A 22,843-nucleotide genomic window follows, 5' to 3' on the forward strand; every position below is an offset into this window, starting at 1 on the left:
ATATATTTCTCACGTAACGAAGGCAGCTGCAATAACCTTTAATTTTAAATCAGGTTAATTTTTTTCATCTCTTTGAAGTAGTACCAAAAATGTCAAAAAGTAGATTTTGTCTGATTTCAAAAGTCGTATTTATTTACAGGGTAAATTGTTTCAATGTAATGATCCGTCGAAAGAATTTGAAGACGAATGCCAAGGATATTATATCACATTCGATAAAGAAAATTATAATCGACCTATCGTAAGACAATAACTTTTGTTTAAATTACAGACCAGACCATTGACACTAATGTTCAAATTTCTCAAAAAGGTAAAGGTCGGGTAACACCTTAACTCGAACAACTGAGCAGAATAAGGGTTACTTAGACTACACAATATATTGACGAACAATATTTGACAATATCATTTTCGGACCATAATGTACGAAGTAAACAATAGGTACTCTATTATAAAAAGAAATTTTCTTTCTGTAAACAATCCCCCTATACTGTTGCCAATCGAGCTGACAATATATTGCGAACATCTTTTCAATATATTTTTCCGGCACTCAACAATATATCATCAATATATTGCCTGACAATATATTGTGTAGTGTATATAGCCCTTAAAAACCATTCAAAAGTAGCTTTTTTGCCGCAATAGTCGGATATCCTCTAAAATGTTTTTCTTTTCTTTTCAGCAAGTGAAACGTGAATGGTCATTGATAGATTGGAATTTTAACCACCTAGGAATCGCTCTCACAACACTGTTCTCCTCGGCTACTGGTGAAGGCTGGCCTGCGTAAGTTTACTAAAAAAAACAATAAAATCCGAAAGATTTATATAGGTCGGACCTTAAAAAGGGCTTCTTACCCAAGTGAGCGTATTTCGACAACTGCGAAAGAATGATGCTCAACATTAACAGCAAGAAAGAAAATCGTGGAAAGTTTTCCCAACAGTATTTGCATTAGTTGTTAGCAATTTACTATCTATGGATGACGAACATTCAAAATGCTATTTTAAACTTTGAAGTAATTTCGACAGTAGAGTCTCTTTTACTCGAACCTTTCTAGCTCAAGTGTCTCTTTAAATCAACCAAGGTTTCTGGACCTCCTAGGTAAGAAACGATTATAAAACAACTTGCCTCTAGCTCGAATATTCCACAATAGCATACCGTCGCGAATCTAAAAATAGACATTGATTTTTATGTTTGACTGAAATTCAATCCCATCACCCTTTGCGTTTATTACGCTTGCACGCAAATTACACTCAATTACAAAGAACAGTTAATAACTTTCACGACTTTTGAATTAAGACGAAAAGGATTGTGGGATTGAATTCGAACAAATTTTAGTTCTTGGGAGGTTTCAGTAATTAAGAGCAATTTGACTTCATATCATCATTTCTCTCCTTTCTTTTCCAGTGTTATGCAGACGGGTATTGACAGTCAGTTAGAGAATCAAGGACCTTTATTGAACAATAAGATTTGGATCGCCATTTATTTCATCGTTTTTGTGGTCATCTTCTCCTTCTTCTTCATCAATGTGTTCGTTGGTTTGATCATCTTGACTTTCCAAAACCTTCAGATCGATCCAAATGCAGCTTTAGATAGAAACACGGTATGTATCAGGAATCTTATAACTCTCGTGTGGCCATAAAAAAGACAAAGAGAACTTTTGAGTCGCAAAAATTTTAGTATATGGCCCTATTAAATGAGCTAAATTTGAATTTAAAGGAGCTAAGAGTCGATGACCTCCAAGGCGAGACCCAAATAAATTTATTATTCTACGGGCCTGACCGACCCGTTTTTTTCCAAAATCGCAAAAAATAATAATATTGAATTTGCAAAGCTGCGGAGAAAGGTCTTGATAAATTTATTGCTGATATTTTTTGCTGATATTTTTTAACTGAACAAGTTGAAAAAATTTAAATCCTTCCCGGAACTTAGATGAATTTAAAATATCACAATGGAAATGGCACGAAAATCACTTATCGATAAGGAGCAAAAAGTCTACTGCTTCAAAACATCACATCTATTTAAAAAAGATCATTGTAAAAAGTACGAGCGTTTTATAGAGGCCCATGCGTCTTCACGGTGGCCTGCAAACCTGTAAAGCTTTATTGTTATTATTATTGTTATTCTTATTATTATCACACATTTTTTATATCTTAAATTTTCGACCATGGATTTTAAGAAATTAATTTTTATTATATTGACCGACCGACCGACCGACCAACCCATATTTTTCTGAAGCCTCCCCGTAGAACAATAAATTAATTTGGTCTCGTCCAATCGATAAAAAACGAAACACGCTTGCTTTAGCCCTTTAGTTTGTTTCAACGCAGTTATTAAACCCCATAAACTCTCCTTCCCCACCCTTCCTCCCAAATTTCTTTTTCTCACTTTCAGAAAAACAGTTTTGATTTTGTGATGCGCTCGAAACCTATGGAACGCTTTATGCCTGAAGATGTGAAGAGTTGGCAATATAAAGCCTGGGCACTAGTCGAGTCATCGCAATGGGAAATCTTGATCAGTGTTTTGATTGCTCTCAATACCGTTGTCCTTATGATGGAGGTTTGTGTCTATACCTAGCTTTAACATAACGTTCATCTAACGTTAAATATATGGACGATAGATGAACATGATTTGTCAGCCTGTTACTTCTTGAAATATAGGACATTATTAAACTCCGGAAAAAGTAGGCATTAGTCTTTAAATTTTCGCTCTACTGTTATAATTGAAAAGTGATAAATTTCTACTGTGGATATACGAGACCGTAAATCTTTTGGGTATTGTTTGATTCTCATTAGAATCTTTGCTCTTCCTTTGTTTCAGTTTGCTGATCAACCTGATTGGTATAGCAATATTTTGGGAATGATTGGTGATGTCTTCACCTTCGTTTTCACCTTTGAATTCGCTCTCAAGATGTTCGCTCTGGGATGTGTAAGTTTGAACGGTTTTTATCCCTAAATAGTACTTTCACTCTATACTAATTATATTGCTTGAAGACTCAAACACCGTGATTTGTCTGGAAACACGGAATTTATCTATTTCGAGGTAAATTTTGTTTGTTCAGGGGGAGTTTAGCCTAAGAATTTGAACAATTCTAACTAATATTTGATTATTTGCCCTCACTAAATTTCTTGATTATCTTCTTTCAGAACTATTTCAAAGACTTTTGGAACAATTTCGACATGTTCATTGTATTGGGTAGTATATTGGATTTTATGATCAAGAAAATTTTAGTAAGTTCTTAAGTCGGTGTTTTTTACACTTTTGGCAAAAACGTGACATTAAATTTTCTAAAAAACGTTTTTTTCAATAGAATGAATTTGAACAAGCATTTTGGGATGGAATCTTCCAAAAAAGGTGTAACGCACGAGCTTAGAACTTTTGGTTTTGGTCCCAGGAGCGAAGAAGGATCCAATATTCCAAAATATTAGATTTTAAGAATTTTGGAATTATGAGAGTTAGGTGGCTCTTGAATTTATTCTGATGGTCTGAAGTTGATACATGATCTCTATATTTTATGAAATAATGATGAAGAGCACTTTTGGATCCAAAATTCCATCCGAAAAACATCTCTGAACTTGAACAATTATAAAAGATGCATTTCATCGTTAAAATGGACTGATCACAATCTAAAATTAATCAAAAGCCACTTCCACTTAACTTTAAAACATTCTTAGATACCAAAAGGTGCGGTTTTGCGAGCGTTTTGGGATTAAAAATTTCATTTTAAAGTGGTGAACCTAAAGCCCCATTAGATCAAAAGTTATTGCTCATGGAATCCATAATCCATTTTCATTATGGAATCGTTTAATCCTGACGTGCTCCTAACTCTAAAAAGTTATAAGTACTGGTTTAGTTTCTCTAGAAGGCTCGGGAAAAATGGAATGTCATCTTCAATCTTTTGCCGATTCCCCTGATATTATATTAAGAAAAGGTGCATTTTGTATTTATTTTGAAACTTGTTTAAAAAAACTTCATGTTTTTGCCAAAAGTGTAAAAAACACCGACTTAATGATTAGTGGACATCACATGGGAAAGTGACCGTAGTGCAGTGTTAGAGCATCCGGCTACGGTTCGCAAAGTTGTGGGTTCAACTCCCAGCCGTGTCATAAGTGGAACAATCCAGGGAGAAAGAGTGGCGCCCTTCCCTACCTTCGGGTAGATGGCTATCGAAAGAGGAGCCTTCGGGAAAATGGGAAAACATTTATCCTGTGCGTCTCTTTAATGAAATTAAATGCTCCTTCTTTCGATCCCACAACACGAATGCATTTTCTTACCTCTGCTGCTCGCAACCCTGTATAAACAGTTCTTTAAAATGCGTACTCGGTCTCTCCTAAACAAACTTGAAAAACTTCTCATATTGGCAATTGGAAAATATTTCCCCTGAATACTTCCGAATGTAAACTTTTGAGGTTCAAATGAAAAACCTAAATCCATTTAATCTTTCTATAGATTGTAAAATCGCAAATTTATCATATTAGAAAACTTTTTATCTACTGACATTTTCGTTGTTTACGATGATAAGCCTATTCTGATTTGCTTCATTTGCATTATGTAACTTTCGTTAATTGATTTTGCGTCGTTATACATTATGCGTGGTTAATTTTGCAATTTTAAACTTCGGACAATATGATGATATCCCCCTCTCACAGAATTACTAGGATTAGGACTAGGATTACTAGGTAGGATTTTTTAAGCCATCAGGGGTAAAAATAACGGACCAAAACTCGATTGGGCTTGATATTCCCATGTTTCATTTCAGCCACCTGGTACGGTTCCCTTCGACACTTCATCACTACGTTTGTTTCGTGCACTTCGTTTGATCAAACTGTTGAGACGTTTCAGAGATTTACGAATCCTATTGTGGACTTTCTTGCAATCATTCAAGGTAAGGCAGTAATGTTTACGTGGATTTCTTTGTTAAAACAACCCACAAAAGTAGCCTTGATTTGAACCATGGAAAGTTGAACGGGTTTTTGTCCAACTGAAACAATTTTGACTTCAACACGCATGGTTTGTGTTTCTAACGATTTTAACCATTAAATGCACCAGTTTGAAATTTAGAAACGAGAAAATTATGGTGACAATTCTTTTCGTTATTCGATGACCCTGATGTATTCTTACGCAAAGAATAGTGGATACATTGGGATGTTCCATTAGAAATTCATACAGGGACGTGAGCCTTTTCAAGTCGAAAATAATTCCCTGGAAAAATGCGAAATCTTCAACAAAAAAAAACCTTTGTAAAATTCTCTTCCTACCTGGACGAATTAAAATCAGTAAGGAACCTTTTGGAAGTTTTAAAATAAGTTTCTACCTCAGGAAAAAAGAAAAAACACACATTTAGACCCCCTGGAAATTCTTCTCGGATCACTCGGATCATCATTTTAACCGTCTACTTTCACGGCAAGATAATATTTAGTACTGGAAAAGAATTCAACATGCATGGCCTAAACTTTGTTTCTTCTTGCTTCTTGTAGGCGTTACCATACGTATGCATGTTAATCTTCCTCCTGTTTTTCGTTTATGGAATCATTGGCATGCAGGTAGGATTTTTCAATCAAAAATACCATTTAAAAATAATCCTCAAAAACAGTATAGACGATGCTTCGGACTGCTAATTTTACCGCTATGATCTTACTGGCTGAAAGTTTATGTCTTAGAAACTTATTCATCTTAGACTATTTCGCTTGTTATACCAGTGGATACCCCTTAAAACCACATACCCCTTAAAACCCACAATGTTGCATTTTTGGCTTTCATAACTACCAGATTAAATTTTATGTGGTATGTTTCACTTTTTTACAACCTCTTATAAATGTTCTTTCATAAAATACCAAATTTTAAGGATTTTAAAGATGCTAAAGTATCTTAAAATTCGAAGTTATTCAAAATTTTATCAAAAATCCCTTCAAAAAATCGGGTTTTTTGGACCTAGAAATTACACAATTGAATTTAAGGTCATAAAACCTATACTTTTTAGATACCTATACTTATGGTAGGTATGAAAAAATCATTTTCATCTTCGTGAATAGACCCCAACGAAAATGACAGGCCCTTAAAATTCTACTTTAAAGCCCTTTTATGGTGATGATCAATAAAATCTGAAAATCGACTTTCTCAAAACCTGGTCATGTTGCAAACCAAAATGTCACAAATTTGATGGAGATTTAGAAAAACATTAGAACCATAGGTCAAAAATGAAGCGAATGAAGGTTATGGCCTTTCGTAGCCGTTTTTGACGAAAAAACCACACACAATTGCATTATGGGCATGAAATCCTGAAAAATGAAAATATTGTTGTGGGAATGAATTTCTAGCAAGTCTTTGAACCATTGAATCACGAAGCAACACCAAATTTGTATCCATCAGCTTGAGTATCCCGTTAGCAAGGGTCGGACTTTGTGGTTTTTAGCCTTATTTTTGTAGGTTTTAAGGGGTATTTTGATTTTAACACATATTTTTGAGATCATTTAGGTACTAATGGTATATTCATAACATTAGTAACTTTACAGTGAATCGCTGTTCAAAATTTGAGGTCAAAAGAACTCTTTTGTAAAAAGTTATTCGAGAAAAACCATTTTGTAGGTTTTAAGGGGTAAATAGCTAAAACTGCACTTTTTCACTTCCTCGTGAAAAACTGAAAACTGTTTTCTACAAAACATCACTGCTAGGGAAGACAATCATAGACAACGTACTTTCACCACAAAAAGTTTCAGCCTTACACTCCAACTAAACAATGAGATAGAGGGTACCACTTTTTATTGTGGGTTTTAAGGGGTATCCACTGGTACATAAGAAAAAGTTTGGCCAGAATCCGCCAAATTAAGTTCCCGCCAAAATTTCTTTTTTCCACTATCTGCCAAATTAAATTCCCGCCAAACTAAACTTTTTGAAAATATGATCTATTTTAAGGTGTTTTTGCATTCTTTTTGCTGTTTTTACGCCATTTAAAGGATAAAGTTTTCAGAGGATGAGCAGAAGCCTATAGTGTTGAAGGAAAGAATGCAACACTGGCGAAGCGAGTTTATGATTGATTCACTCGCATGTTGCTAAAATAATTTCGGAATAGAAAATCACGATCTTTCAATTTCAGATATTTTCTTCAATTGATAAAGACAGTGAAGATGATCCTTGGAATCAAATCAATCGGAACAACCATTTCAGTACTTATTTTTCTAGTACCCAAGTATTATTCAGGTATAACATTCATTTTTACACATTGTTTATAAGAACAAAGTATATAAGAACATAAGACTTCGATGGCCAAAATGTTAAAAACAAGTTAAGAACATTTCTAAGGCTTTGTGGACTCGAAAACACCCGACTTTTTAGGAACATGGGTAAAAAATGGTCACAAGAACATTTTAGGCTTGAAATCAAAAAAGTTAAGAACATCCGAAGGCTTCAATAACTTTCTTATAAAAAACGTGTACTTTAATTATTTGAATAACGTGTTTCGAGTACTGGACCCTACTCAGCTGGTACTTGATGTCTGAAAAACGACCGTATTGCAGTGGTAGAGCATCCGGCTACGGTTCGCAAGGTTGTGGGTTCGATCCCCAGCCGGGTCATACCAAAGATTCCCAAAATGGTACTTGATGCCTCTCTGCTTGATGCTCTACAATTAAGAGAGGGATCAAGGGTAAGCGGAGCAAAGAGTGGTGCCTTCCCCTAGCTTCTGGTAGATAGCTATCGAAAGAGAAGCCTTCGGGTCGCCTCCGACTGTGGTCACAGACTTACTTACTACTTACTAACGTCTGAAAAACGTCCGTCCGACGTCCATGACATTCACATAACATTAAAAATATTTTGTGCCAGCTGGGTACGGCTTGATTATTCCTGACCCAGGAATAGATGTTTGTAAGGAAAATCTTCTTCCAGAAAATACTTCAAATTCCTTTTAACGGCAGTGGTGACAGTTTTTTTATGTTTAAAGGGATGTGTTAAGGGACACAAACTTTGAAGATATAAACTAAAACAACAGCCACAAAACAGGATATTTTTAATTAAATTTTACTGACGTTTAGAGTTGCTACGGGCGAGAATTGGCCGAACATAATGTTGGCGTGTACATCGGGTGCCAAATGTGATCAAAAGCTGAGATCTGTTCAAATTGATAACATGCAAGATTGTGGCTCACCAATTGCTTATGTTTATTTCATCTCTTTTGTTTTCTTCTGCTCTTTTCTTGTAAGAATCTTCATTTGGAATAGGAAAATTCACCGCGACTTATTTTACTGTGTGACTTGAATGAATGCTTAAAAAAAGGGAGACAATTTTTTTCAAAATAACTTAATTTTAACGAGACTTGAAATTTTCGTGGTGATTAGATTTTGCGAAACAGCCTCTTTTTGACCTAATTTCTTTCATTTTCCATAGAGTTTCTGGGAAACGTCACGATTTTAAATTTTACGTGTGAATTGTATTTCGCGAATGCAATGATTTTAGATATTCGCAAGCATTAAATTTCTCGAATTTTCGGTAAAACTTTCTTTCTTTAGATGTTGAATCTCTTCATTGCTGTCATTATGGATAACTTTGCATTTTTAACAGAAGATTCTAGTATCTTGGGACCACATCATTTGGATGAATTTGTCACCGTTTGGTCTGATTTCGATCCTAGAGCATCGTATGTTAAATTGAAAAGTTAACACTCTCCATTACCAAGTTGTCATATTTAAGATATTCGTAAAACAGAAAATGAAGCCATTGCTTTTGTTGCTTTTGTTACGTGACTTCATCAGCATCAAGTACTTCTACTCTCGGGTACCTAATAGCCAGGGGGTTTGGAATAAACAGGGGGGGTTGGAAAAAATCTAAAAATTTAATAAGCGGGGGGGGGGTTGGAATAAAAATGTCCTGGGTGGAAAATGTTCGAAAAGGAGGCTGATACAGCAGAATTAGGGCAAAAGAGGTAACTTTCAAAAAAAATTTTCCCAAAAATCAATAAGCGGGGGGTTTGGAATAAGAATGTCCTGGGTGGAAAATTTTCGGAAAATTAATTAGCGGCCCCCGGCTATTAGGTACCCGAGAGTAGTTAACATCTAGATTAACGTCTAGGAACACGCATTTCGTTGGACCTCGTACTTCGTGGAAGAATGTGTGGTTCAATTTCTTAACAAGAGATGATGAAAGCTTGCACAATGATCCAAAATTTCATCCAACTTTTAGAATTTTTTTTAAAATTAACTTTCACACAGTTCTTCCAAAATTTGGTCCAGCCAGGTCCAGCAATGTTTTTCTGCTTAACCTTAACCATAACCAGCTATCATATTTTCTTTCAGAGGTCGTATACAACACACAGAAGTCTGTGAGTTATTACGTCAAATGTTACCGCCTGTTGGTCTTGGTTTGAAATGTCCAAAAACTGTAGCATACAAGGTATTGGAACTTCTATCGATTATTTTGAAATTATATCTTTGAGATTTTTACTCTTCCGAGGTACTGCTTTCTTATGTCTCATGGATGGCGCAAAACAAGGCTATAACAAATTTCGCTAAATTTGATACAATTAGTGCAACTGGAAAATAGAAATGCCAATTTTCCTTCAGCCTAAAATAAAGTTCGGTAAAGGTGAAAAAACGGACAAAAGACATTCTTTTGAGATATTCAGGGTGATGTGGAGAGGGATGTGGCTTAGGTACGTGGCTTTAGATATATTTCGCTTTATATTATCTTTTCATATAGCGACTTGTGCAAATGAACATGCGATATTATCGTGATGGAACAGTCGATTATACAGGAACCTTCTTTGCTCTTGTTCGGACTGGTCTCAAAGTCGCCACTCAAGATGGTTAGTACTGAAAAACTATTAGAATCTCTCCATGTGACCATTAGATAATCATATAAAAAAACATTCAGTTCTTTGTTTGTTACATGGAGGGTTGATAAAGCAATAGTATTATATACAACTTGGCTATCCCAGAATCCTGTATGACTCAGTGTTAAGGTGTAACATCAAAGGGGTGTTTAAATGGAAAATCTAGATGGTCTGCAGATTTCGAGGATAAAAATCTCTAGAAAACAACTTCCACCTGGGAAGATTATTTCTCTAATCGAATAATTCACTCAACTTTCTACAAGACTGCAGCGTTCTTCCATTCTTTACTCAATTATTTCCAACTTTTTCAGCAAACTTGAAGAAGACAGACCAAGAATTTAAGAACATGTTGAAGAAACAAATAAAAGTACCAAAGCGAACGTTGGATATGATCATACCTCGTGTTCCACGAAGTAAGAGAATTATTATCTGATCATCAGTATTTAGTAGTGTTGCAACTTTTCCGTCCGTCCAGTTAAGATACCGGGTGCGCCACAAAAAAGTTTCTCTCTTTGAAACTAATTTTCTTGAAATTTAAAAATCTTAAAAGAACCACTCCTATTTCATTGGAAAGAAGATAGATAGACTTAAATTTTGATGGGTCATTTATTAAATTCGATTGATTAGATCAAAAGTTATGCTCAATTGAATAAAAAAGTTACTTTCGGAAAATGCTCGAAAACGTTAAGAATCGACCTATCAAGTTTTTACTTTAAATTTGGCAATTGCAATAGCCTTTACATGATTTCAGAGCATTTTTCAGTAACAAAATACATAAATTTTGAAACTGAAGGGTTGAAAGGGTTTAAATTCTTCATCAAAATCAATTTAATTTAGTTTTACCGAAAATTTCCTCAGATTTTTGGTTCTAGACTGGATAAAGTCTATGTAAGGCTGGATCTACCTCGAAACCCATATTTGATGATGTATTTTTATGAATTTTACCAAATTATTTGGCCTTTTTTTGACGAATTTTCTTCCTTTCATTGAAATTCAACCTTCCTTTATATAACAAAAGGTCATTTCGACAGCTAATTATCATTTTTTATGACTGAAACGAAAATATTGATATATCATGTAATTATGCTTCTGTTTAATTTGATAGGTCAATATTTAACGTTTTTAAGCATTTTCCGAAAGTAAATTTTTTATTCAATTGAGCATAACTTTTGATCTAATGAATCGAATTCAATAAATGACCCATCAAAATTTAAGTTTATCTTTTTTCTTTCCAATGAAATAGGAATGGTTCTTTTAAAACTTTTAGATTTCGAGAAAATTAGTTTTAAAGGGAGAAACTTTTTTGTGGCGCACCCGGTATAAATACATAAATTCCGTCTTGCCAGTAAGAGAATTTTTTGGTCAATATCCCAAAAAGCCAAAAAACTTCCTTCCAGATTTATAAAACCTAGTTGCCGCACTGATTTAAAAAATTGGTATCATTCTTCAATGAAGTTTAAGTAAAAAAAGTAAAAAAGTTCCAGATTTATAAAACCTAGTTGCCGCACTGATTTAAAAAATTGGTATCATTCTTCAATGAAGTTTAAGTAAAAAAAGTAAAAAAGTATTTAAAAAAAATAAGCCCGAATGGCTGGAACTGAACCTTTCTGAGGCAAGAAAAAGTGAAGCCTTAAAATATTCGCCGTATTTTTGACGACGGATTGAATCTAGCGATTCTTTTGTTTTCGGGTGATATCATTTTCGAAATTTGGGTGTAAATTTTAGTTCCAATCTGTCATTTGTGTAACAACAAGGTGGACCACGCTAGGCCGCGCAACTTTGGTTGGATTTGGTAGGCTTCAAATGCTACCAAGGAGATTCGATTCTAGCCCTTCTTATACTGCATTGTCATTCTTTCATTTGGACTTGTTGTTTTGATGGTTATTTTCAAACGATTTCTTGTACAATGTATTAGTATCGTATCAGTATTAGAAAATTTTGAAAAGTTGTGATATTTTCTCCACATTTAATTTTCAAATATCTTCATGTAAAGTGTCGTCATTTTCATGAAATTGATTTTAATTTAAGCTCTTGAACCTTGTTATCACTTTTTCAGATGCCAAACACATGACTATTGCGAAAATATATACAGCTAAATTGATATGGGAGAATTACAAAAACATGAAAAAAGCTCAACAACCAGAACGCAGAAAGTCCATATTCGTCCCTTCTGTAAGTCCAATTTATAACTATCCCTTTCTCCGTCCAAGATAGTCACCTTAAAATGCTCTTGGATTATCGTGAATTGATCATATCTAGAACCCAACCTTTGTATTAGATCTCAATATTTGTTTATAGCGAATAATAAGGAATTTACAGTTGATGCTCTCTAATTCGACGTTCTATTATTCGATACGCTCCATTATTCGATAGTATTTAAAGTCCTCTTCAAGACCTAAACTATCGAAATCTGATTTTATCTTTTAGGCTGAACCACCCAAACCAGTAGCGAACGGTAAAGCTCCGGTACGTAACGGACATGCTAACGGAAGCGTCCCTAACGGCGGTGTTACGTTAAAACAAGCAGATGAGGAATGGTGCTAAGTAAAAGCAAAACTTTGATTACGTCATCTGTTAAGATTTTGGTTTGTTTTTTAACGCACCACGTTAAAACTTTTCAAAACACCCCTGTCTCAGTGCCCCGGTGGCATGATTTCAGTACATGATTTTTTTCAGTACATGGTTTCAGTACATGATTTTTTCCTACGTCACTGCAGTAATCAAACTTTTATTGCACTCATTTGTAATCATCCTAAATGGCTTGGGAATTCAAGAACTGTTTTTTATTGTCGCTGTCTTTATTCAATTTATATCTCAATTCACAAATGAGTGCAATAAAAATTTGATTACTGCAGTGACGTAGGAAAAAATCATGTACTGAAACCATGTACTGAAAAAAACATGTACTGAAATCATGCCACCGGGGCACTGAGACAGGGGTGTTTCAAACAGGGTTTACATTAGTGGAAAATTGGACCTTTTTACCATACTGTACATTGTGAGTTAGGCAAATTGCTGTAATAACTATGGATTTATGAAGTTTGGAAGGAAAAGATCTTCTTGGTTATTGCAAATGATGTTATTATGAGAAATTATAACAATTCTAGTCAGGAAGTTAATAGTTGCTTGTTGCTGGTTTTCCAATTGTGAAGTTGATAGTTGCTATTTGGTGAGTTGAAAAATCACCGGTTACCTTAAAAAAGAAAAAGAAACGCTTCCGAAAGAAAAAGTATGAGCGTATCATATAACACGTATACTACATATATTTCGTTTACAACATAATGTACTCAATTTTTACTGAAACATGTGTTTGAAAAACTGAAAGACTGTCTTGTATTGTCAATTTATGTCTTTTAATATTTCTTCCATCATTGAAGAGGATGTGTTTTTTTAATAAAGTGAGTCAAGAATGTTTTTTTTAAGAATTCATCAATATTTTTAAACAAAATGACAAAGGCTGATGTAAATTGTTTCTAGCTTTATAAATTTGAGTTGTCGATGGCCTAAATGACTGTCAACTTCAATTCTTTGGCTTTTATCCTGGTGTAAAGTTTAAAGTAGGTTGAATCTAATAAACTTTCGGAAATCTCAGTAAAATATTTAGCAAAAGATTTTGTAAACTTTATTGGATCTATGTTCCCAAAAATTGTTTTTAAAATTTTTGAGTTTTGGTATGTTGCAAAAAAATCGACTTTAATCAATGTATCCAAACAAGAACATCGAAAAGACTATAATCTTATAAATCCAACGATGAAGAATTTCTTCCCAATCGAAACTATATTACATTACATCAACTGCATTTCAAACAAGAGCCGCAAAAGATTCGGTTAAAAATTTCCTCCATAACATCTACATAATATAATTGGCCTCCATTCAATGCTACTGGATCGAAAAAAAGTGTTGTTTTTTGGACTACCCCTGGACCTACCCCGGTGGGGTAGAGGTCCTATAAATTAACCTGTGTTCGTTCGTCCGTTCGTTCGTTCGTCTGTTACCAACTTTTCTCAGGATTGAATCATAGGAATTGTTTGATTTTTGGTATAAAGGTGCAAAATGGTGGTGGCCAAAATGTGACGGAGCCCGATTTTCGAAAAAAAAATATTTTGGGCGAATTTGGGCCAAAAAACGGCTAAAAAACGGTTGGAAAAATTGGATCATTCATTTTTTGTCATTTTTTGTTTGAAAGTAGGGTACCATCATAAGTAAAAGATGGCTCAAGTAGATTTTAGCAAAAAAAAATTGTTGGCTCAAAAAACACATGTTTATCTATTATAAGAATCACTATTAATAAGCATACATCAATGTTTTTAGTCAAATTACTCGATATTTTTTATGAGATAGATGTTTCTTTTGCTCACGAGGGCTTACTTTTGAAGAATATGTGTATTTAGACATGAAATTTTGGTTGCTTGGCGTGTTTTCATAGAAAAACTGGCCAAATTCGAATTTTTTTATAAGCACATTATAAATTACTTAGGTATTAGCTTTTCTCGAGAATGGCTTTTTCATTCTTTATGATTTTTTGCACAAAGATGCATAACTATAACCTCTCGAATGTGACGGAGCTCGATTTTTGTGAAAATATTTTTTGGGTAAATTTCAGCTAAAAAACGGCAAAAAAAAGGGTTTATGATTTTTTGCATGAAAGTAGATAAAAGATGGCTCAAGCAGACTTTTGTAAAAAAATGATTTTCAGCTCTAAAAACGCATCTTTATCTGTAAGAATCACTAATAATAAGCATACATCAATGTTCTTAGCCAAATTACTGAATTTTTTGATGAGACAGATGTTCTTTTTGCTTACGAAGTCATGAATATAAAAAAATATTTCAAGGGCATGAAATTTTGGATTCCAAACGTTTTTTTTATAAGAAATAAACAACTAATTTTAATAGTTCGTCACTATTTGTGTTCTGAATGATTGTTTAACGGTTATGCTCACGTAGATATCAAGTATATATGTGTTATTAAATGCATAACCAGGTAGGTCCATAAAAGTATCACTTGTTTATATCCCCCCTCAGTCAGGAACTACTGTAAAGTTAGGTGGACCCATTATGTAGATCTTGAATTTTAGCTTCTCTCTGTATCCATAGCACCTTGATAAAGACAAACCGTCGAAACACGTCGAATACACAATTGTTTTCTTAATTTTCAACTAATTAAGCCATGAATATATCCTACTCGGGTAAGTAAATAATAAGTAAGTAAGTAAGTAATTTTTAGATCGCATTAGTCGACAGAAAATGACCAAACAAATTGACTGAACACGAAGACTACTAAGATGTAGTTTCTAGCCTGATGTGTAACCTAATACACGGGTTTCGAATTAAATTTTTGCTTAGCTTTAGCTTTGATCCCATGTAAATTTGCACGAAAAATATCAAGTAAACAGAACAAAAATTGGCCGTGTATCAGCAATTTTAGCTCATTTTTTCCATTTTGACAGACTTTATGGGTCATTATGAAAACAAAAAACATTAAAATAAAAAGTCAATCGTTTAATCATATTTCTTTTATTGAATTTAAAATAGAAAAACATCTTTTGAATGAACACCTGGCTTTCAAAAGAGAAGAAAGGAAATCTATCAACCTTTTATAAGGCATTTCCCCTTATCACTCCTTTTATTTACTTGATTTTTTCTCTCGCGCCAGATTTAATTCGAAACCCGTGTATTGTTTTTTCGCTGATTTTCGCGAAAAACCGCAAAAACTGATTATGACGTCATAATCGATGACGTCATCAAAACTAAAAATTGAATTTCACAAGGATTGTTTATCCAATCGTCTTCAAACTTTCACCGAAGATGTATCTCACTACGGTCGATCAATTCTTGCCTAAAAAGGCCAACATCCTAACTTAGCTATATTCTATAATTTGCAGTAACTCCTGGAACTATTTAGCCCAATGAAGTATGAAGCGAATCTGTAACCTTTCTTAGAAAAGAAAAAGTGAGGCCTTTGAATTGTGTGCCGCAATTTTGATGACAGATCGAATCTAGTGATTTCTTTGTTTTTGACTCGAGTGGTAAATTTTTACAAAATCTGGCGGTCTGTCCACATTTTCGGTAATTTTCAGAAGCAGCGCCACCCCTCTTAGTATAATGAATCGTACATCAAAAGAAGCATATTCTTCCGATGAAGAAAATGCAAATAGCTGTTACTTAAATTTAATTTTATCCTTAATTGGCTATCATAGCCTAATAATTTGCCCTTGCCGACCGACGGGAGTGTGCCACTGAGAAGTTTCGAAAAATGGACCCTACGTGCGTGGGACTTGTTTTTTTGAAAAAAGTGAAGGGGACTTCCATCTTCCATATTTTTTCCAAATCCCCCACCCCCAAAAAGGTACCCTTACTTACCGAGAGTATCACAGCTTGGAGAAATATCGAAGAAAACCTGGCCTCTGGGTACCCAGGGAACCTCTAAGACTACACGTTCTTTTTTTATATAAGAACAAACTATATAAGAACATAAGGCTTCGAGGCCCAAAGATTTAAGAACATTCTAAGAACATTCTAAGGCTTTGGAGACTTAAAAACATGCATTTTCTTAAGAAATTACATCAAAATGCTCAAAAAATGCTGAAAATAAGAACATTTTTAGGCTTCAAATCCAAAAAACTAAGAACATCCGAAGGCTTCCAAAATTTTTGACGTTCTTGTAAAAATGCTGTAAGAGGCACTGATTTTTCTATCTAAATCTAATGTTTTTTGCAACCCTACATCATGGGGGTGAAAAAAGGTACCCTGCTATAACCAGCGGCACATTGTCGCACACTTTTTTGTCCATGTACCCCCACCCACCCTCGGGTAATTTGCAGAAGTGTCCCAAGAACTTTCGCGCGCATTTTGATAATTTTCGATGCGCGCGCTATGCAGGGAAGTGGTGGTTCCTTATAAGAAACATTTTTTATAGGAATATCGATGTTTTATAAGAAACACTTCTTATAAATGTCGATGTTTTATAAGAAACACTTTTTATAAGAATATCGATCTTTCCAGTTAGGGTTAGGGTTGGAGACCCAAACAATAGCATAATTATACTAATTATGCTATTAATGATGTAATCGTCAGCCGTGCAAAATTACTCGAATCTGATTGGTTTAGAGGAGTGCAATTAATCGTTAATTGCACTATTACCACTTTTTGCACTCTTCGGCGGGGGGACACTTTTGTCCCCTTATTCTTTTCTCTCCCAAGTTCTGTGTCAGATACTTTTTTTTACTATATAATAAAAAACAAAGACATTTTTTTCTTCAATATAAAAAAGAACAAAGAAATTTTACGTTACAATAGCTTCTTTTAATTGAAAACAAAGAAAAATTACACTGCAATGTTTTCTTTTTAAACATAAGAAAAAAAGGAGGTTTTCGAATGTTTACTGACGATTACCTCGGAATCGTATGTTTTGTCGTGCAATTAACGATTAATCACTCGTAACAAAGGAGAAAATACCGTAATTTGCACTCGTCCTTCGGACTCGTGCAAATTACTATTTTCTCCTTTGTTACTCGTGATTAATCGTTAATTGCACTCCAAACCATACGATTACTAGTACTAATTTTTACTATACGAGATTTTTCATTGACCGCCCTCGCATGAAGGTCATCGTAAAATGCTGACTTGACAAAATAACACCGTCAAAACAACTTTCGATTTCTCTAAAGAAAAGACCTCTAAAAAGACCAGCACTCATAGTTGGGATTTCCCACCTCAACGCACATATCTTATTTATTTTCCACCAAAATAAAACGATATATACAGATTCCAAACTTCTGAAAATATGTTCTCATTTGGAAGAAGGATGGAATTTTAGCATGGTGATTCAGGCTACAGCACTCAGTAAAAAGATAGGAAGATACTTCAAAAACAAAATGGGGGTATTTGGCAGTCTCACACATGTGGTTCTGGTAGATATAGTCAGTTTTTAGAGCTTGTGAAATAGAAAAACTGTTTTAAACCTATAAAACACATTGTGGCGTTGTGGTATAGTGGACATCAACCTTGATTCCTGTACAGGCGACCAAGGTTCGATTCCCACTCACAACGGTTCACTTGGCAAGTGAACAAACCTTCGCCCGGGTCAACCCATGCCATGTGAGGGGAATTGGGTAGTCAGTTCAAGGTGCTGACGGGATGCTTACTCAAAGCATCTATAGTTGGAAAAATGGGCTCCCAGAGCCTCCTGTAACTCAACCATAATAGATAGATAGAGAACACCCCACTGTTAGCTTGGAAATTTTAGAACTTGTGTGCGTGATCCTGAGGTAGTTTAATTTTTCAAAATTTTTAGAGCTTGCATTGGCCATTGCATCAAATTGCATTGTAGAATTTTTTAAGGGTGCAATTACATGCTTATCACTAATTGAATGGGTGCCGCGGTATAGTGGTAGTCAACCTTGGCTTCTGTGCAGGAAGGCCAGGGTTCGATCCCCACTCACTGCAGTTTACTTGGCAAGTGAACGTTTCTTCGCCCGGGCCGGGTCAACCAACGCCATGTGAGGGGAATTGGGTAGTCAGTTCAAGGTGCTGACGGGACGCTCATTAGTAAGCGTCCATAGTTGCAAGAATAGGCATCTAAAGCCTTCTGCAACTCAACCAAATAGAAATAGAAATGGGTGCTAAGCGTGCAGTTGCTTCCTTAACTAATCTATTAGTCACACTAGGAAATCTAGCTTTCAGAAAAAAACAACATCAGTCATCTACAGGATAAATTTCAACAACAAGGATGAGAGTTACCTGAATCAAGTTCGCAAGACAATATTAATTAAAACTTGAAAGTTGGAAACAAAATAAAACGTGCAGCAGCCAAAATCAACCAACCAAAATTTGTCATTCAATTCCCGAGACAGCGCTTCGATTTTTAAGGCCTTGTTTATACGCTAAAGTAAAAACAATTACACACATGTAAATGGGTCATTGTTTGAGGTCCGGCAAAATTTCCGGGAGATAGCCTATCCGGCAGTGCGCGGATCTAGGTGGGTTCCGCCTCCCCCGTAGATCTTTTTCTTGGGAAGTTGATCTTCAAATTAGTTTTCAAGGTTGGCTTGGCTCAAATTTTTTCATCTATGGCTCAAATTTTAGGCAATTTCTCAAAGTTTTTGAAAATGTTAATTTCATTAAAAAGCGCCGGGTTATTTTTTCATGAATCACTTTAGAAGTTTTGCGGTGCATTTTTTTGCTTGAGAGTCAAGTAAACGATATAGCGCTTTCGCAGCATTAATCTTTGATACGCATTTTGGCGGGACGCTAGTGTGGCTAACTGTCTTTCTCAAGATTTATCTTAAAATGATCGTGTTAAAAACTTTTGCCTGTTTGACCATGTACCGTGAGTGGTCCTAAATCCGACAGCCCTGCCTAAAACCGACCCCCCAAATAACTGCTATGAAAAAAATTCTATGTTTACAAACATTCTCTCTCCAAGTTGAACAATTGCAAGAACTCTCGAAACAAAACATCTAAAACGTAGGAAGATTACGATTACTACAATGTCAAGATGTCATTTTAATGTGATAAAAAAAGTGTGAGTTGTAAAAATAATTACCTCTGTTATTCTGAATTTGTTGCTGCTTTTTAAAAAGTTGACAATTTTGTAATAAAAAATTATGTTTTGTATAAGAAGCAATTATTGTTATTTGGTTCAATTGGTTCAGTGTATCAAATCTTTCAGTTTAGTTGGCACTTTGCGTCACAGCGAGAGATTTGTTTTTATTTTAGTTATTATCTTTGAAAGACCCCATCTGATTTAGGCAGGGCTGTCGGATTTAGGACCACTCAGGGTATACAAAATACAGTCAAGCTCGCAATTAGACTGAGTTAAAATTCCTATCCTGCCCAGAGTTCATGCTAACGTACATCAATATGGCCAGTCCCAATTGATTGTGTTTGGGTTTGGTTAAAAGTGTCCTCCTAGTGAATAGCCTATTCCTTGTGAGAATTTTTAAACTTCCAACTTTTTCCAAACTTTTGAAAAAATGGAAAATTGAAACTTTTTACCAGACGTTGTCAAACAAACAAATCGAATGCTGAATAATCAATTGAATGCAATCGAACAGAATCAAATAACTGGCATTCCATTATTGAACCATTATTGAATATTACCCAGGATTTACCATTCGCTTGCTTTGATGACATTGGATTGATTCAATTGCATTTGCTGCTTGTATTGATCGCTCTCGTCTCGTGCGGGGTACTAACCCGCTGCTCTTATCTGATTTCCCAATAGCGTATTAGTGGTCGCCTATGCTAAAGCTCTCTAATGCTTTAGAGGGGTGCGCTAATTGCACTCAATGTTACCGTAAGTTGGTCTAATATTGACATCCCTCGTCTAATTCAGACACCCTTCTTTAGAGAAAGGAATAATATGAAAGCTTGAATCATAGTAAGTAGGGGGGAATTTGTTCGTTTTTTGAGGTCGCTCGATTTTTTTAGTCAAAGCACTTGTTATACATTTTTGGAAAGCTAATGGGTAGAGGAATCAAAATAACTTAGGTGCCAATTTTTTTTTCTGGCAGATACAAAATGCATAAAGCATAATGCATATTGCATAATGCATAATAGTATTGTGTAATTTACAGAACGATTTTATATTTTCTAAAACTCTCCTTTGCAGAGGCTATACCGCGAAAACCTCTTTTGAAGGGTTTCTTGTAAACATTCCAATCAGAGGTATTTCCCCAGAAAATATTCGAATCAGAACATAACAACAAAGGGTTTTCCCCGGGGTTTTCCGTCAGCATAAATAACAAGAAGATGCAACAGATCAGAAAGGCGTCCCTCTTCTTCTTTCTAAAAAAAAACATAAACATTCAAATGTAAAAAGATTCGAAGTCTATTTTCTTTGATCTAGCTTCCGGATGAAGCTCTTTAATTTAAATTGACTGGATATTGGCTTATCTAACAAAAAGCATTCACATGGTTAATGCTTTGTAAGAGGGTAAACCCGTTGAAATTTATTAGCAATTGTTCGAAAAAATCTTTGAGAAAACCCAGGAAGATCTTGCTTTAAAATTTACGTTTTCGAGTTAGAGGTATACGGAGGAGATATTTTCGTGTTTTTTCTACATTATACTACGTTCTGTAAAATACAACTATGAAAATCAAAATGGCGACAAGCATTTTCAGTAGATCATGGATTTTCTTCATCATCCAAAATTCAAATTTGCAGCTTGCTACCCTTTATTTTCTGGTAGAAAATGGTATACGTGTTTTGTTGACAGAATTATCTTTCAAATTCTCCTTATAATACAGGAGAAAGTTTTGGTACATAAATTTCCTAGTTCTCGCCACTTTTCCCATCAAAAAGTCAAAGTTTTGGCCAGAAAAATTGGAGAGTTTGTAAAAATTGTAAAATACCTTCCCATTTTTCCCATCTCAAAAAAGCATCCTTGAAAGTTGTAAAGATGTGAAAAATAGGACTTTTCCAAACTCTCCCAGCAAACAACAGCAATCATTTGGATTTGCAAAGTTTTGGTATTTTGGTGGGAAAATGGGATCTATGATGTCATAATTATTCCAGGCTCAAATGAAAATTATGCATACCATCCTCCAATAGCAATCGAATAAAGAACTTTCACTTTCGATTTCATGAATAAATAAATTATAGCGGGCGCATAAATTACGATTTTCCAAGGTCACTTTTACTTGAAAAAAATTATGGAAATATTTTCTATTTCGTGCTACCATGTTGCAACCATGGAAAATCCCCCATTTTTATAAACATTTACAAAGTCTTGGTTAGGAAAGTTGTAAAAGTGTGAAAGATTGGAAAAGTGGTAAGTTTTTTCCCAAAACTTTCTCCTGATAGCCTCTAAAATTGACATTTTTCAAATATTATGCATTATGCATTATGCAATATGCATTATGTTTTATGCATTTTGGACCTGCCGATTTTTTTTCTGACACTTTGGTGTGATTTTCGGACAAATACGACGATCTCAAGCAAAAATCATAGAGTGAAAAATTAATGAAAATTTTAGCCTGTTTTATATTTTTGGAAAGCTCTCAAAAAATTAAGATTAGTGATATATTGCGAGTACAGGTGATTTCAGTACCTAACTCGAGATATTAAGCTTCCGAAAGCGCCAAAACTGGACAAAACAGCTGTTTCTGGCTGAAAAACACTGAAAAACACTGTTTTTAAGGATTAATATCTCGAGTAGTAAATCACCTATACTCGCAATATAAAAAGGGTGTTGGAATTAGAGGAGGGGTGTCAACATTAGACCAAGTTACGGTATCGAACATGAACATAATCGAACGTAATTCAAACGCAATCAGACACAATCGAATATTACCCAGAAATTGACCATTCGATTGAGATTCAATACGTGCTACAATCGAATCGCAATTATTCGATTGCGTTTATTAATTACATTCGATTGGTTCGATCACAATAGACCTTTTTTCAAAGAGGACGTCCTGTTGAATAATTATGTAGTCCAGCCATATAAACAATGATAAAGCCATGCATAATTACTGTATCATGCATATTGTAATAATTATGCATGGTTTTAGCATTGTTTTTCTGCTGGACTACATAATTATTCAACAGGGTGGCCTCTTTGAAAAAAGGTCTATTTTTGTTTGAACTTGTTCGATTGACACAGTCTGGGTGTTATCACAATTTATGCTGGAGTTTTAATTATGCAACATGATATCATGCCTAGGAAAAGGTCTAACAGCCCACGATATGGCCCTAATATATTCGGGGCATGCTACAGTAAATTAGCAAAACCATTCACACAGTCTTTAGATGATTAGAGATAATCAGATAAGTTGCTAAATTTTGGTTATGGTTGGTATTTTACAGACCATTTATTTGGAATAGAAATATTTCAATCTACAGGGAGACCAAGATTAGAGAGTACATTGTTCAGGTAAACCGGATCTTAATGCTACCATCCCTGCACAATAGTCATATATATTGGGGTCTTTTAATTAGTAGCACCTAATAGTCAAATTTTCTTAGGACTTCAGTTAATTTTTATATTTAAGGATGCTTCTCCCTCTAAAAAAATAAAAATTTGTT

The 22,843-nt window shown here is 34.7% G+C and overlaps 2 protein-coding genes across 2 annotated transcripts in view; one reads left to right on the forward strand and one right to left on the reverse strand.

Annotated features, from left to right (window-relative positions):
- The window catches only part of LOC136806046 (voltage-dependent calcium channel type A subunit alpha-1-like), a 29,276-nt gene extending 16,073 nt beyond the window's left edge, over positions 1 to 13,203 (forward strand). The window contains exons 24-40 of the mRNA XM_067062616.1: positions 140 to 238; positions 677 to 777; positions 1,399 to 1,594; positions 2,386 to 2,550; positions 2,812 to 2,919; positions 3,138 to 3,221; positions 4,751 to 4,876; positions 5,469 to 5,534; positions 7,085 to 7,188; positions 8,019 to 8,181; positions 8,493 to 8,620; positions 9,276 to 9,372; positions 9,679 to 9,784; positions 10,123 to 10,224; positions 11,868 to 11,983; positions 12,239 to 12,441; positions 12,764 to 13,203. Coding sequence (XP_066918717.1) covers positions 140 to 238; positions 677 to 777; positions 1,399 to 1,594; positions 2,386 to 2,550; positions 2,812 to 2,919; positions 3,138 to 3,221; positions 4,751 to 4,876; positions 5,469 to 5,534; positions 7,085 to 7,188; positions 8,019 to 8,181; positions 8,493 to 8,620; positions 9,276 to 9,372; positions 9,679 to 9,784; positions 10,123 to 10,224; positions 11,868 to 11,983; positions 12,239 to 12,355 — 1,878 coding nt within the window. The 3' untranslated portion in view covers positions 12,356 to 12,441; positions 12,764 to 13,203. The remainder of the gene's footprint in view (positions 1 to 139; positions 239 to 676; positions 778 to 1,398; positions 1,595 to 2,385; positions 2,551 to 2,811; positions 2,920 to 3,137; positions 3,222 to 4,750; positions 4,877 to 5,468; positions 5,535 to 7,084; positions 7,189 to 8,018; positions 8,182 to 8,492; positions 8,621 to 9,275; positions 9,373 to 9,678; positions 9,785 to 10,122; positions 10,225 to 11,867; positions 11,984 to 12,238; positions 12,442 to 12,763) is intronic.
- The window catches only part of LOC136806051 (membrane protein FAM174-like), a 420,508-nt gene that overhangs the window by 56,242 nt on the left and 341,423 nt on the right, over positions 1 to 22,843 (reverse strand). The window lies entirely within an intron of this gene.

The sequence above is a fragment of the Clytia hemisphaerica genome, unplaced genomic scaffold (assembly GCF_902728285.1).
Source record: "Clytia hemisphaerica strain Z4C2 unplaced genomic scaffold, Clytia hemisphaerica genome assembly, whole genome shotgun sequence".
NCBI lineage: Eukaryota > Metazoa > Cnidaria > Hydrozoa > Leptothecata > Clytiidae > Clytia > Clytia hemisphaerica.